Source organism: Hemitrygon akajei, chromosome 3, assembly GCF_048418815.1.
Source record: "Hemitrygon akajei chromosome 3, sHemAka1.3, whole genome shotgun sequence".
In the NCBI taxonomy this organism is placed as follows: Eukaryota; Metazoa; Chordata; class Chondrichthyes; order Myliobatiformes; family Dasyatidae; genus Hemitrygon; species Hemitrygon akajei.
In genome coordinates this window covers 145,944,546-145,960,476 of record NC_133126.1, presented here as the reverse complement: position 1 = coordinate 145,960,476, position 15,931 = coordinate 145,944,546, and the positions used below count along the sequence as shown (strand labels likewise).

General features: G+C 39.3%; 1 protein-coding gene across 9 annotated transcripts in view; it reads left to right on the top strand.

The window, feature by feature from the left end:
* Positions 1–14,477, top strand: part of sptssb (serine palmitoyltransferase, small subunit B) — a 33,753-nt gene extending 19,276 nt beyond the window's left edge. For 6 of the 9 annotated variants that reach the window (XM_073038614.1, XM_073038602.1, XM_073038644.1 and 3 more), the window contains one exon: positions 13,217–14,477. In XM_073038614.1, coding sequence (XP_072894715.1) covers positions 13,245–13,487 — 243 coding nt within the window. In that variant the 5' untranslated portion in view covers positions 13,217–13,244 and the 3' untranslated portion in view covers positions 13,488–14,477. Of the gene's footprint in view, positions 1–4,302; positions 4,540–4,561; positions 4,711–9,451; positions 9,472–13,216 lie in introns of those variants that run through there. The other 3 variants (XM_073038621.1, XM_073038638.1, XM_073038656.1) reach the window with 3 other exon arrangements.
* The last annotated feature ends 1,454 nt before the right edge of the window (positions 14,478–15,931 follow it).

Below are 15,931 nucleotides of genomic sequence, written 5' to 3'. Positions count from 1 at the left end.
AAAAATTGGTTAAACCAGAAGAGTTTCATTTTCTTCAACTACAATCATTTTGCTCGTGTTTGGGTAAATATCTCATATTACAACATAAATTCAACAGTTCCAAGAGTAACTCTCAGTTATCTCTTCACCAGAATTTCAGAATACAATTTTACACTGTTGTATGTTTAATTAATAGAAAAAGTAAATTAAAGACTTAAATAACTTTGTTTTATTCATTCACAAATCTCATCAAATTTCTTCCTAACCAATTATGTGTATGTGAAAATAAAACAATCTTCTGCCATCAGTCAACTTGATCTGATCTTTACTCTCTAATCCTTACTCACCTATTAACCTGATGAGGCAGAAAGCTGAGCAATGTATGGCATAAATTGAGCAGTCTTACAAAAGGTGGTACCTAATTCTTTTGACAGAAGTCCTCCCACGGTTTTTAGGAAGGCAGTTCCAATATTTAGATCTAACAACAATGAATAAATATCAAAACATTTCCAAGTCAGGGTGATATACAACTGGGAAAGGAATATGGAGGTGAAGCTGCAGCTTCAGTAAACCTACTGCCCTTTTTATTCTTTACAGAAGGTTTTGGAGATGCTATCAAGGCAATTTTAAAAAAGTAAACACAATCCATTTTATAGATGTTACCATGATAGTCTCTGTGCGCTGGTTGTATACGTAATTAATGCTTTGGGTGACGGCTTGGGGGCTTTGCTCTGCATGGCATTGATATTCAGTGTCCATCCAAACAAGTGAAGATTATTCAGACACATTCCTTATTCTGCATTGAAGATGTAGGAAAGACTTTGAATGTCAGGATGAGTGTCCCTCACCACAGCACACCCTGGTTCTGAGCTGATTTCTTGTACAAGGAATGACTCTAGCCACTGGAGAGTTTTCATACCAATTGTCTTTTCTTTTACTGGGAATACTTAATTCCCTGTGAGGTGGAATACTGCCTTAATATCAAGTGCATTCATTCACACTTCACCTCTAGAGTTCAGCTCGCTCATCAAGGCTATAATGAGGTTTCGAGCTGAGTGGTCCTGACCATGAGTAGACTGATCATCAGTGACTAAATCTCCCTTTTCATAATTGTTGAAGATGCCTTCTAGCACTAAACTGATGACTAAGAGTGGACTGATTGCTTGGCAATTAATTGGATTGAATTTCTACTTCTTTTTGTGAACAGGGTAATTTTCCACATTGTTGAGTAAATCGCTGAAGCTTTTGTGATGTTCCAGTAAGACCCTACATAGCATTGTTAAAATAGTTCATTCCCATTGCTGCACCACCTATTTAATTGAGAGCAGGATTAAGTTTACTGAACAAATACCATTTTGGTGGCATGGTAACAGTCTAATATAGAATGGTCTTGATGGACTTGTAGTTTTGATGCAATTACAGGAATCATGGTTTGCCATTTGAATTGATGTAAGATTAAGTTGCTTTTGTTGAGTGTTTTTTATATTTCATTGCAACAATTCTGAAAATGTATAAGGTTGCAGTTGCAAACTACAAAGGTTCCCAGACTTAGCTTGGTCACTAAGTATATTTTTAATTAAGTTGAAATTGTTAGAATAAAACTAAGTAAACATATTCATTGCCAATATTCTTGATCAAGGCATCATTAAGATTTTTTTTCTATTTCATAACATCCTACAATTTAAATAGCATGGTAAAATATGCTAAGTATTTCTCCAGTCTACATATATATCCTCCTAAAAATCTGCTATTCTAACTGTTTGCAATCTTTGTCTCACCTGCAAAATGAAACCATGCCAACTACACCAGAGTCTTATTCACCAACATCTAACCAGGTGCCTGGTTTCAAAAGGAATTAGAAATAATTATTGGGCATCTGAACGTAGAAAGTACAAAACGGGAACTAATGCTTTAACCCATAATGCTTACTCTAAACATGATGCCAAATTAAACTTATCCCATTTGCCTGCATATGGCCTGTATCCCTCAGTTCTCAACCTGTTGATGTAATCTTGCTGTTGTATCCACTTCTACAGCTGCCCCCAATCCAAGTATATACAACTCCCTGTATAAAGAGCCTTGCCTCTAAAATCACCTTAAGATTTCCTTCCCTCTCCTTAAACCTGCGGCATCCACTAGTTAACATTTCGCCTCTTGGGGGAGAAAAGTATACCTACCCTGGTTATGTCTCATAATTATATATAAAACATTTTTAAAAGGCAAAATTTGAAGTGAACATGAAAAGTTAAATAAAAGCAAAAATGTTGAAAACCCTCATTGTGGAAAGTGAAACAGGGTTAAAACTGCAGGTCAAGGAACATCAGAACACTTACGACGAAACATTAACTCTGTTTCCCATGCACTTGGGTTTTTTTCTGTTTTTAATGCTTGTTCTCAAATCAAGACTTACTTTGAACAGGGCCATATGCAGAATCTTTTACTGAGGTACCAATTCCCAGCTGAATGGTGTAGTCCAATGCATTTTAGAGTCTTTCTGAGTGAAACTGATAAGATCCACCTCAGAAATGCTTTGAGAGTGAGGTTAAGCTATCCTGGGAAGTTTACCAGTTGACAAAGGCATCATTGATAGAGAATACTTGTGATATTTCCCACTTATCAATGTTGATCATGAAATGGGTTTTCATTGTCAAAACGCTGTTGAAACAGAACAGGTTACACAGCCAAAATAATAATACAGAAGTACTATGTACCTCAAGATTCAAGATTCAAAATTATTTATCATCATTTCTAATACACAAGTGTAAAGCAAAACAAAATAATTCTTACTTCAGATCCAATGCAGCACAAAAAGAAACACAAAATAAAGAACACTGTAATAAAAAACACAATAAATGTAAATACATAAGATAGTTTATATACATAGATTTATTGTAGGTCCATGCTAAGCATCGATGTGTCTGTAAATAAGTTAACTCTGACAGGACATTGTAAGTAGGGTGATATGCAGAGGTGGGTCAGTGGTTGGAAGTACTGATCAGTCTTACTACTTGGGGAAAGTAACTTTTTTAAAGTCTGGTGTTCCCAATGTGGCTGCTACATAGCCTCCTTCCTGATGGGAGTGGAACAAACAGTCCATGAGCAGGATAACTCCCCACTGAACTCAAATCAGGTGCCATTATTTGATTATAGTAATACACTCAAAATGCTGGATGAACTCAGCAGTCCAGGTAGCATCCATGGAAAAAAGGAAATAGCGGTTTGGGCTAAGACCCTTCTTCAGGACTGGAAGAAAAGAGAAGCAAAATCAGAATAAGAAGGTGGGTGAGGGGAGGAAGAAGCACAAGGTAGAAGGACTGGGAGAGATGGACCGGTGAAGTAAAGAGCTAGGAATTCAATTGGTGAAAGAGATAAAGGGCAGGGGAAGGGATAATCTGATAGGAGGCCATGGAAGAAAGGGAAGAGGGAGGAGTACCAGAGGGAGCTGATGGGCAAGTAAGCAGAGAAAGGGAGAGAGGGAAGCAGGAATGGGGAATGGTGAAGGTGGGGGGTGGGTGCAGAGGACAATTACCGGAAGTTTCAGAAATTGATGTTCATGACATCAGGTTGGAGGCTACCCAGACAGAATACAAGGTTTTGCTCCTCCAACCTGTGTGTGGCCTCATCATGGCAGTTGGAATGGCATGTTAAAATGCAAATGGAAAGTAGAATTGAAATAGGTGGCCACCGGAAGATCCCTCTTTTTCCGGCACATGAGCATAGGTGTCAGTGAAGGGGTTTCCCAATCTAGGTCCGGTCTCCCCAATCTACATTGGGTCTCCCCAGTATACAGTATTTGATCAGTAACAATCAAGCTGAGTGGAAAAATGTCTTCCACCTTCATTTAGGAGTCCTGAACCCACCAGGTTACAAATGTAAATCTAGCAGATCAAACTACTGTGCATTAGTGCTCTGAGCACTAGCCTTTGAGGCACTGGAATAAATTATTCTCTTCCTTTGGTACAACAGCTCTTCACTGTTCTCTGCTTTCTCACAACCCATGGCTATCACTACCCACTTAATCCCATAATCGTATCCAAAGACAGAAGACCATGACTGAACAAAGTTTGATTTTTAAGGGTATCATTGAGAGCAACATTTCTGCATTATTTGAACCAAGAGTTTATGTTAACAGCCTTTGATTGATGTCATTCTATATTTAAATGGTTCAGAATTTTATTTGTGTATTCTCTTTAGAGTAAATAATATTTTGTTTCAATTTCATTTTGGCAAAGTGCTCCTATTTCTTGGTAAACATTGACAGGTCGGACAGTCACATTGTTGTAAAGATCTGATAATTGATCAGAGAGTCGAGGTGTTCTTAAACGGCAGCATATATCAATAACTTGCTGCCAACTGAAGACTTGCCCTGGAGCATCGGTGTTAAACCTGACGATACCGGATAAATCGGGATTTGACTTTAAAAGGTCCCATACGCCCATGAAAGCAGAGGCCTTTTAAATTGCGCGGTGCAGGAGCATCCAGCTACCGGAACCAGTGCACGTGGAGTGGCAGGGGCTGCAGTCGGGAGAGTACGTCCGCCTGACACTGGCTGGAGCTCGGGTATGTAGGAGGGACTGGGATGGCCAGATGTGCACCCGCAGGATTTGGAGTACCTTTTGGCTAGAAGCGGGGACATCCCCGAACCCGGGGGAGGGGTGGTGGTTAAGGGGAAATTGGAGAGACGGTGGATGTGTGGTTTGGCATTTTCTGCAGCGACAATAGCAGAGTGCGGTGAGTGGGAACGGCATCAGTAGCCGGGAACGGGGGTGGGGGGCGAGAACGAGAGGAGCTGGGGGGGGGGGGGTGCAAACGGGAACAGAGAGCCGGTGCGCTACTGATGAAAGAGAAAAAGAGAGTGGAGAGCCTGCGTTCAAAGGGAGCATCAATAGATGCTGCAGAGGGAGGGGAGGACTGCAGCAGGGTGAAGTGCAGCCAGCAGTATATCACAGTGCTGTTCTGAAGCTGGCGGGGCCAAACTCGTTGCTTCCTGATTGACAAAAGGACGAGGATGGTTTTTTTTAAATACAAGATCTTACCTTGTCATTTCCCTTGCGGACTGCTGCAGACTGGAAGAGAAAATGCAGATAGTGTGCGCAAAGGGGTCTTAAATGGGCTCCGGACGACTCCTTGTATATTTAAATTGGTCTAATGCCGTTTCGTGTACCTATCTGATGTTCCTAAAAGCAATGAAGACCAGTATAAGCCATCGCACTGAAGCAGGAGAATGTTCTGAAATCGGTATTCATTAAGGCTGAAGCGTATGCCAATTTCTAAAATCAAATCACTTTGGCTGAATTGTGGCTTGTGTCATTTGCCAAAGGTCAACTTCAGGACTGAAATGATTTTTAACAAGGACCACCAATGTTATGTTTTTTTAAAAAAAGTCATTTAAATTTTGTCTGACTTAGTGAGGCTTGAATGGTTGTCCCATATTTTGTCAAGCTGGAACGACTTGACCAGGTATCTGGACCAGGGGCACTTATTTAAGTAAGCCTGGAGATGTCAAAAATGGTTACTGATATTGTTGAGAAGGGTGATAAATTATGCTTCAGATTGAAAAGGCTGCAAGTGACAGATTCAATTTGCAGAATGGGCGAGAATGTTGAAAAATCTTTGGAAGTCAGAGTGCTATAGTGCCACAGTTATAAATGGAATAGAAAGAAATGGTAAAAATGAAAGACCTTTTTATTTGGAGGCACTGAGTACAAAAGCATGAATGCAATCAGGTTATCAGTCTGCAGTTACAATGTTGCATGCAGTTTTAGGCATCTGAATCATAAAGAGGCCATAAACAAAAGCAGCCAGCTATACAGTCATCAAGACAGACTCAAAAGATATCCACCCTGCAGGTGCATGTTTGAAAATGGTGCCATATTTGGCAGGACACTAGTGGTAAGCTGGTGAACTTGCTCATACTTGCAAAATTACACCAAAAGCAACATTACCTGTTTTTATTTTCTTCCCTACTGACCATCATCCTAAACTCGTCCTATCCCTCAAAATAGCACTAGAGCACTATAAGTATTTCCTTTTATAAGGATATTGGCCTGGTCCCTTTCAAATTTCAACTATCACCACCATTTGGTCTCTTGTACTACAAACTGCCTGTCTCTTTTCAACTCTCTGAATTCTTTCCCAAATCATGGCTGTTTTTTGTGTCAATAATCCCATATGTGAACCTCCAGCCAGGTCGCTGATCTGCCACAGTGCTGAAAGTGGCATGAGACTATATAAATCTCCATCATTTGTAGACCTTTGGGGTACAGTTAAATGCAACTGTGAAATTAAGAAGAAAGAGGAGAAATTCTTCTTAATTTCACAGTAGCATTTAACTGTACCCCAATAGTCTACAAATGATGCAAATTTCATCAGCTTCTCTTTTACCTGTCTATCATGGCTAAAAGGTTTAGTTACAATTTTTTATTAAGTACCTTTCATCAGTGTCTCTGCAGATATACTTTCATAGTCTTTGACATACAATCAATCTTCAAGAAAGTCCAATCCTCATTTTTGATTCTGTCCTGTCCAACCATTAAATTAAGCCTAAAGCAGACTGTTTACAAACTGCTGCACCCTATTTGGTCTTGAACTGAACCTCCTGTATCCATGAAGTCTGCCTACTAAAGCTTCTGAAATGCATATCCATGCGCTACTTGGCTTCATTAATTTCTCTTGGCTTAGTCATAGAGGCCTGCAGCACAAAACAGACCATTTGGCCCAACTAATCTGTGCTGAACTATTATTCTGCCCAGTCCCATCGACCTACACCTGGAGCATAGCCCTCTAAATCCCACCTAGCACATACTTACACAAACTTCAGGATAAGATATGAGCTCATCTAAGATGCCGGTCATAAAATATGAATTCATCATAACATGCACAAAATCCATTCTTACTCTTTTGTTGACAAAGCCTGGAGATATTGGCTATCCCTTTTTACCCTTTGAAGTGAGTTGCCAACAGGAATTTTCGAGTGCATTTAAGAGTTAATTCCATTAGTAGATCTGAAGTTCCATAGTAGTCCATTTGGGGTAAATGTGGCTTTTCTTCCATTAAGTACTCTGGCGAGCTGGGTGGTTGTTAATAACAATAGTTTCACTTTTTTATTGGCACTCTATAAAAGAAAGTATTTATTACAAGATTATTCTAATTAATTTGGCTAAATGCCATGCTAGATTCAAACATGTGATTCAATTATCAGTAATGTTGGATGTTACTCAATGTATTAAGTTGCCATGCTACCAATACATTGGCTCCTGGTCCAACAACATTCCATTTCCTTGGTTCTGTGTCTCTATAATACTAATTATCTGTTTTTAATGGAAAACTGTACAGTGATTGTTGAATACCCTGCCACAAATTATCAGAATAATCTACTAATTATTCAGATGGATAGTCATGGGGAGAACGTACAAACTCCTTACAGGCAGTGCGAGGAATTCAACCTGAAACACTGGACACTATAATAACATTATGCTAACTGCTGCACTACCATGTTGCCCTGTGTCACATTTAGAAATGAGGAAGTTTTGTTACAATTATACTGTGTGATGTTGAGGCCACACTTGGAGTACTGTGCGCAGTTCTGGTTCCCTTACAACGAACGCATATTATTCCATTGGCAGGAGTCCAAAAGATATTCACCAAGCCAACCTCTGGAATGAGAAGATTTTACCATGAAGAAAGGCTAGGCGGGTTGGGTCACACAAATGCTTTGTAGTGTAGAAGAATAAGGCATGATCTTATTGAAACATAAGTTTCGAGTGGTAACATGGTAGTTGTCAAGGTGATCTCACTGGTGGGAGACTCTCAAATGAGAGAACATGTTTCTCGCTAAAGATTCCATCTTTTAAAATAGATGTACATAGATATTTCTTCTCACTGGGCGTGGTGAATCTCTGGAAATCTCTGCCTCACCACCACCATCCTCCAAGCCACATACCGTCCTGATGTGGAAATATGTTGCCGTACCTTTACCCTCACTGAGTCAGATTCCTGGAATTCCCTCCCTAATAGCAATGAATTGTGGAGGCTAGTTCACTAGAATTATTTAAAATGGAGGTAGATCATTTTTTGGAAAAATTGGGGTAAGTTGGCAGAGAGAAGACATTGAGAGCTAGGGCTGATCAGCTGTGATTATAATTAATGCTGGTGCATGCTTGAGGGGGCTGAGCGTGCTGCCCTTCGAGCATGAGATATGTGTATTGTATACTTCTGCTTCTATTTTCTTTTATAGATCATATTTACACATCTGTGCTTTACATGTGACATAACATTTTGGTAAATGGACACAACTATCAAAAGGTTAATTTATTATCAAAGTACATCATGTATAGATATTTTGGGATTTATCTCCTCCAGACAGCCACAAAACAAAGAAGGAATATGAAAGTCTTTCAGAGAGAAGCATCAAACCCACCCCAGCAAAAAATAAAAAGGCATCCTGGTGAACAACCCCCAGACCTCCCTCTCCCCACACAAAATGGAACAAGAACATCGAACACCACCCACCCCCAAACCATCCTCCCCCCCCCACACAACAAAATGGAAGGAAATGGTCGAAAAACACAGTATATTAAAACCATCAGTCTGAGCAAGTCGACAGTCTATAAATGTAATAGTCCGATCCATAACGCAGAACCACAGTAAAACTTACTTCGTCGATGAAGTGAGACACACACGTAGAGGCCTACCTGCCTGCCTCAGCAAGCCACACAGCAACAGACCACTCAGAGACTCCTCCGGCAGCAATCAGAAGGAAGGAATTTGGTGCTGAACACTTGCTCGCCTTCGGCATTCGCTTCGATGTCTCAATCTTCCTCAACGCTTGAATTGGCGATTAATGGACACTTTAATCGGTGAAATGGAGTCAAACTATCCTTGCCCATTGTAACAATCAAGATGAAATGTGCAGTATTAAAGAGCAGTATCATTCCAGCTGCCATTTTTAATGGGTAATAATCTATCAAGGTAGAGGAATGTGTTACAATTCACTCAGGTAGCCTCTTTTCCAGCAACTGTGATCCCTTGCATTTTTGAGCTTTGCTTTCAACAGCCAGTCAACTATGCTGCAGTCTGAAAACAGAACTCTGCAATGTTATAGTCATAGCAGTGTTTAAATACACATCCTGAAATGTACAGTGCTGTGCAAAAGTCTCAAGCACATGTAAAAAAAAATTCTGTAGAGCAAAGATACTTTCAAAAGTAATGAGAAGTTTCTAAATATCAAAAAATTACTATACAGAGTAGTAATCAGTAAAAAAAATAAGTCAATAGTTGGTGTGACCACCCTTTTGCCTTTAAAACCACTTCAGTTCTCTTAGTCACACTGCTGCGCAGTTTTATAAGAAACGTTTTATAAGGTGCTTGGAAGTCGGTACAGAGGAGAGGTCAGGCATAAGTTTTTTTTACACAGAGTGGTGAGTGCGTGGAATGGGCTGCTGCCGGCGGTGGTGAAGGCGGAAACGATAGGATCTTTTAACAGACTCCTGGGTAAGTACATGGAGCTTAGAAAAATAGGTTATGGGTAAGCCTAGGTAGTTTTAAGGCAAGGACATTTTCGGCACAGCTTTGTGGGCCGAAGGGCTTGTATTGTGCTGTGGGTTTTCTATGTTTCTAAGTAGCTGGGTAGGTTGTTCCAAGCATCCTGGAGAACTTGCCACAGCTCTTCTGCTGACTTTGGCTATCTCGCTTGCTTCTGTCTCTCCAGGTAATCCCAGACAGCCTCGATAATGTTGAGATCAGGGCTCTGTGGAAGCCAATATCATGTATGGCAGAATTCCTTGTTTTCCTTTTTGCTGAAGATGGTTCCTAATGACTTTGGCCATGTGTTTTGAGTCATTATCCTGCTGAAGATGGGAGAGATCAGAAACCTCCCTGATGGCATTGTGTGATGGATGAGAATCTGCTTGTACTTCTCAGCATTGAGGATTCCACTAACTCTGACCAGATCACCAACTCCATTTGAAGAAATGCAGCCCCGAGCCTTCAGGGATCTTCGGCTGTGCTTCACTGTTGGCTGCAGACACTCATCCATGTAGCACTGTCCAGTTCTTCTACAGACAAACTGCCCCCGCTTGAAACAAAAATGTCAAATTTTGACTAGTCTGTCCAGAGCACTTGCTGCCATGGTTCAGCACCTCAGTCCTTGTATTTTTGTGTGTAGGTGAGTCTCTCGGTTTTGTTTCCACTTCAGAAGAATAGCTTTTTGGCAGCAGTTCCTCTATGAAGACCACTTCTGACAAGAGTTCTCCAGACTGTAGAGAGGTGTACTTGGGTTCCAATGGTCTCTCAGTTTAGAGCTGAGAGCAGCGCTGGACTTCTGATTTAGAAGGAATGACAGTTTGATGTATCTCTCATTTGCTTTACTCAGTTTACACTGCGGCCGCTGCATTTCTGGTCCTCAACATTGCCCACTCCTGTGTGTTTCTTTAGAAGAGCTTGGAGAGCACACAGTAAAACTCCTGTCTGCCGTGAAATTTCTGCTTGGGAGAGACATTGCTGATGCAGGATGACCACCTAGTGTCTTGTTGATATGCTCCCTCTTGCCACGGTGTAAATATTGATGATTTGAAGGTCAAACTGTCACATGTGCCACACCCTCACCTTTTAGTTTGGCTGTCCTTAGCCCTGTGTGATTCCTTGTACACCCATTTCTGTTTCAGTTAATCAATTTAGTTCATTCAACTCATTGATCGTTAGCACCTTGGTTTAGTCATGCACTGGGTTATCTACCCACAAACAAATCCAGTTTTTATTTGAAAAGTGGTCTATTATTTAATATGCTACTTTCTTTAGTATACAAAAAACTCTAACATTTAATCTTTTTGGAAAATGTTAGTTTGGAAATCTAAAACTACCTCTTCTACTGACATACTAATGCAGAAAACAAAAAAATAACCATCTAAAACAATGTTTATGTAAAAAAAAATTAGGGTGCCCAAGACTTTTGTGCAGTACTGTAAATGTACATACCAAACAGGAAAATAGACTTAATTTCAAGTTGCCTCACTCTATAAGAGTTCATGTCTCATTACAAAATTTCAGATGAGACTATACGTAAACTAAGTTGTCATAAGTTGGTTGATACGTGGCAGTTCTTCTGTGAATAATGCCTGTACCATGCTGATCCTTCACTGCAAAAGAATAGAGTATAAAAGTTTGGAAAGCTTGTTAAATGTGTACAGGATGATGGTTGAAGTACTGATTGGAGTATTAGTCTCTTTGTTTTAAGAGTTCATTTCATTGGAAATAGCTTCTGAGATGGTTGGATGGGCACAGGAAAGTGTGATGACACTCGTGGGCTATCCCCTGCACATCCCTGGGTTGTGTTGGTTGTTAACACAAATTAATGCATTTCACTGTATTGTTTTGATATACATGATAGATAAATGACTCTGAACCTGAGTCTTATGAGGAAAGATAAGACTACTTCTAGCTTCTTATAATTACAAGGAGTAAATTATTTGAATAAAAGTATTGAGTGGACTTGATCAGCTGGGTACAAATAGGATGTTTTCCTATTGTGGAAAATGGTTTTCTACTGTGGAAATCTAGAACTTAAAAAGACGGGTCAGCTATTTAACATGGAAGGGAAAGTCCCTCTTTCTGTGAGTTATGATTCTTTAGCATTCACTACCCCAGGAAATTCTAAAGGATGAGTCATTGAAGACTGGTTGAGATAGATGGTGGGGAAACAGGTAAATCAAGGGTTCTAGGGAACAGTGGGAAAGTTGAGATTAGAGTAGATAAGCTCTGGTTTTATTGAAAGATGGAAGAGCTTGAAGCTGTATGATTTGCTCCTGTACCTGCGACTTGTCTTTCACTGACTGAGTGTTCACTAGTGAACTGCCATCAACACAGGACAGTAAGTCGAACAGGAAGGAACTGACCAGTGTTATTTTAAATTCATGGGCTGTGTTGCTTATTAGGCTTGTTGTTATAGTTGATTGACTGGTATTGTCAATGCCTGTAATGATTAGCCCTCAGACTATGAAGTGTCTCAAAGTTATAAAATTATAAATATAACAAAAAGATTTCTAATGTATGAAAATCATGTAGTATTAAAATGTGGTTCAAATGATTTCCTTGGTTTGAGTTTGGTGGGAAAAATTTAAGATCTGTAGTTTAAAAGTTAGTATTATTTGTGGAAATTTAGCTTGCAAGTTGGTATTGTTGCCCATTTTGGTTGAAGGATGCAGACAATCTGCCAATCTAGGAATGCATGTAAATATTACAGTATAAAGTGAAATACAATATTTACTGCATTAGTTTATTAAAGGGAAAATAATTTTACTTTCCACATAGAATTCTTTGTGGCTGTTTATAAGCTCAATTCTTCCAGCTTGTATCATATTTAGTAGAATTGGGCTGTTCTCAACTGGCGTTTAACATTCGAAATGTGGAGTGCAATAGCTCTACGAAATGGGTATAGTACAGCTGGAAATTGTTTCAAACTCAATGAAATGCTACGTACTAAAATTGCTCTTCGAGCTATCTTTAAGAACATAGAACATTGAAAGTGCAGCAGAGAAACAGGCTTTTCAGCCCATCATAACTGTGCTGGCCATAATGCAGAAATGAAGTTATTCTACCTGCATGTAAATGATGTATGTCCATCCAAATCCTGCCATTCATGTGCCTCTTAAATGTTACTACCGTTGCTGTTTTCTCCACCTCCCCGACAGCTTGCTCCAAGTATCTGCTACTCCCTGTGTAAAAATAAAACTTGCCTTGTAAATCTCCTTTAAGCTTTCCACCCCTTTCCCAAAAGTTATGCCCTCTAATCTTTGACATTTCCACCCTGGAAAAAGAACTGATTATCTATCCTATCTATGCCTCTTATAATGTTATCTACTTCTTATCAGGTCACCAGCCTCAGGCTCGAAAAAGTCTAGTTTCTCCCATGGAAATATTATCAATTCAAAAGATTTTCTCCAAAATTGCTGATAGATCTATAATTTTCAGCAACACACACAAAATGTTGGAGGAACTCAGCAGGTCTGACAGCACCTATGGAAATGAATAAACAGTCAATGTTTCAACCATTTATAATTTCCAACATTTTGTTTTCCATTCAAACATCAGGCCATCATTGTACTTTTGGTTTGCATATTTTTCCCAGTGATTATTTGCCTAATCCTGGAATGGTTTATGATTGTGTAGAGTTAAAGCAGTATTGGTGAGCAATATACCTCTGTCCCTTGATCCTAACTGAATTCTCTTCTTACTTGTATAGGTTAATATCCCCCCACACAGTGAAAGAGATGGATGTGAAAGGCTTGAAGGAAACCCTGGCCTGGCTATATTACCAATATCTACTTATCACATGTAGTTATGTGCTGGAGCCCTGGGAACAGACAATTTTCAATTCAGTTTTGTTCATCATCGTGGCAATGGTTCTATATACAGCATATGTCTTCATTCCAATTCACATTCGACTGGCACTGGAGTTCTTTTCTGGCCTAGGTGGAGGCCCAACAGAAAGCACAATTGCAATCATGACTTGATAGATGATTTTAAGAAACAAGATCTTTCGTTAAGAAGAATCTATGAACTTGCTGAAAACTCTGGGATGGGTTTTAAACTTACTTCATGGCTGCAGTCTTAAAATTCCACCTCAATAACCTCGAGACTCAAATAATGTTGTAAATAGCATTCTTTTAAACACATCCAGCAGTTAAAGTTGAGAATCCACAGTCACAAGAATTGTCACCCAGCGTGACGCCAGCAATAATAGCCTGTTGGGAGCAATAGCCACAAGGGTCAAATATTTACCCTTCAGTTCTACTTGTCTAAAATCAAATCATTTGCATGTACAGCATTGTTTGTGTTTTATATGTATCTTTTATTCTAATAGTATAAACACTCCATAGTTTTTATTAAAAAAATCTTCAATTTGCCAAGATATGTTTGGGTAATTGACTGTTTTGAAACTAATAGTTTCAATCTAAGCAAATTGTGCAGGACTAACAAATTTCAGGTTACATGACAGCTCAAAGATACCAGGCCATGAAATAAACTATGCTTTTGCTATTGCTTGGCGTTAAAACATAGGGATGATTCAACCTTTCAAGCCTTTTGCAAAGAAATAAAGTATGAGCAGCCTTTTTTTTGGCAGTTTAATGACAATGATGGTGATTACTAAAGAACTCTTCTTAAAATATAACCTTCAATTACTATTGAAAGGCCAGAATGTGCTTCCATGTATTATTCTCTCTGGCATTGTACTCATATTGTTGAAAATACACTGCTGTTGAATGATGAGGCACTGTAAATGCAATAAAATACAAGGCAGCTTGTCATATGAAACTTTTATACACATCTAAGTTTATCTTATGATCTCCCAGGTTTCCTTCATGCTGGTAACAATTAACCAAAGTACACAATGAAATATTTGTTGCAAAACCTGTATGTCCATTGTAACTGAACATCTAACTTTCCTTGCTGCATTATTCAGGAAAAATCAATAGTTATGTATTATGGACTTGCAATAAAGTTTATTCAAAATCACTTTTCATATTGTAGTATAGCTTGTTACATTTAGGTTGTTTTTTTTTAAAAAGGTTCTGATTGACAAAGCAGTGTGTTAAATTTGTCGGTGAACAGTTGGCCAGTTTTTCTAACTCACAAAATGCATTGAATCAGAAAACCATACCACCCATTATCTGTCCAACTCCAAAAAGGCGACTCTACAAGTCCTACTCTGATGCTTTTCCCCTACGTTCTTTGAAATCTTTGACTAAAGCTACTTCCACTCTCTTTCCTCACACCGTATGTCCTGGATTATAACAAATAGATCAGATTGTCCAACTGAGTTATCTTCTATGTCAGAAGGTGACTGAACTATTAGTATTGCTCACTGCTTGCCAAGGCAATGATCTTCTGACCACATGCCTCTCGCTGTAGTGCTGATATTGAGGAAGCTTGCAGCAGATTTTTGGTACATCTAGATAACTGACTCCCCTCAGACTGAGCAAGCTGTAGGAACAGGGTGTCTGCATTTCAATACTTTCTTCCTGATTTTGGGAGAATCCAAGAGACCATGCTGTTCCAAGGCAGACAAGAATGCAAAGTGATTAAATAAGTCTTGCCTCTGCTTCATTCTACTACAACTACGTGACTCTTAAGGGAGGGAGACTATGCAAGTCAGGAAGTACGAAGGGGGAAAGTGAGTGACGTATTAACAAAGATCTCACCTGATAGCAGGTTACTTTGCTGAATCATGCACTGCACAAGTTTTCATCAATGATTCTTGTCCACAATTTTTCTCAGCTAAACCTGAACCAATCCAAATTCAACACTATGGTCACCTAAGCAGAGTTCCTTCCTTCCTTCCTTCCCACTCTACTCTGCCATCCCTTTAAATAGCAGAGCTAACACACCTTTTTGTCTCTCCTGAAGTATAAACTAGCCTGGAATGTTTAGTGCCAGCAATGGTCACACTTCGATAACATATCAGATCACACCCATTTACAATGATGCATGCTGTTCACTTATCCATCTTAATGTAGACGCATATGCATTTAGGGATTATACTTTAAATTTGACCTTTCCATTTTCTCAACCTAGTGATTGCCTATCATTGTTGCTGTTTATACTGTCTTGCTCACAACTTTTATTTCCACTTTTGTCTGTCTTTCCTGAATGCCATTGGCTTTCCATCCTTCTATCAAACACCCAAAGAAAAGCAATAACAAAAACCTTTCTTCTCAAGGATATTGGTCTCAATCCAGCTGAAATGTTACCTTTCTGTATTGTGCAAATCCAACCTATCCCGCCTTAACACCTTTCCTGTAATGACATGCACGCAATAATCCAATAATTTCTCTGTCACTGATATAAGGCATACCAGCCTATAACTTCCTAGTTTATCTTCATGAACAAAAGAACAAAACTGGCTCTTCTCCAATCTTCTGGGACATTGCCTTCAGAGGATTTCTCTCAAAGCTGC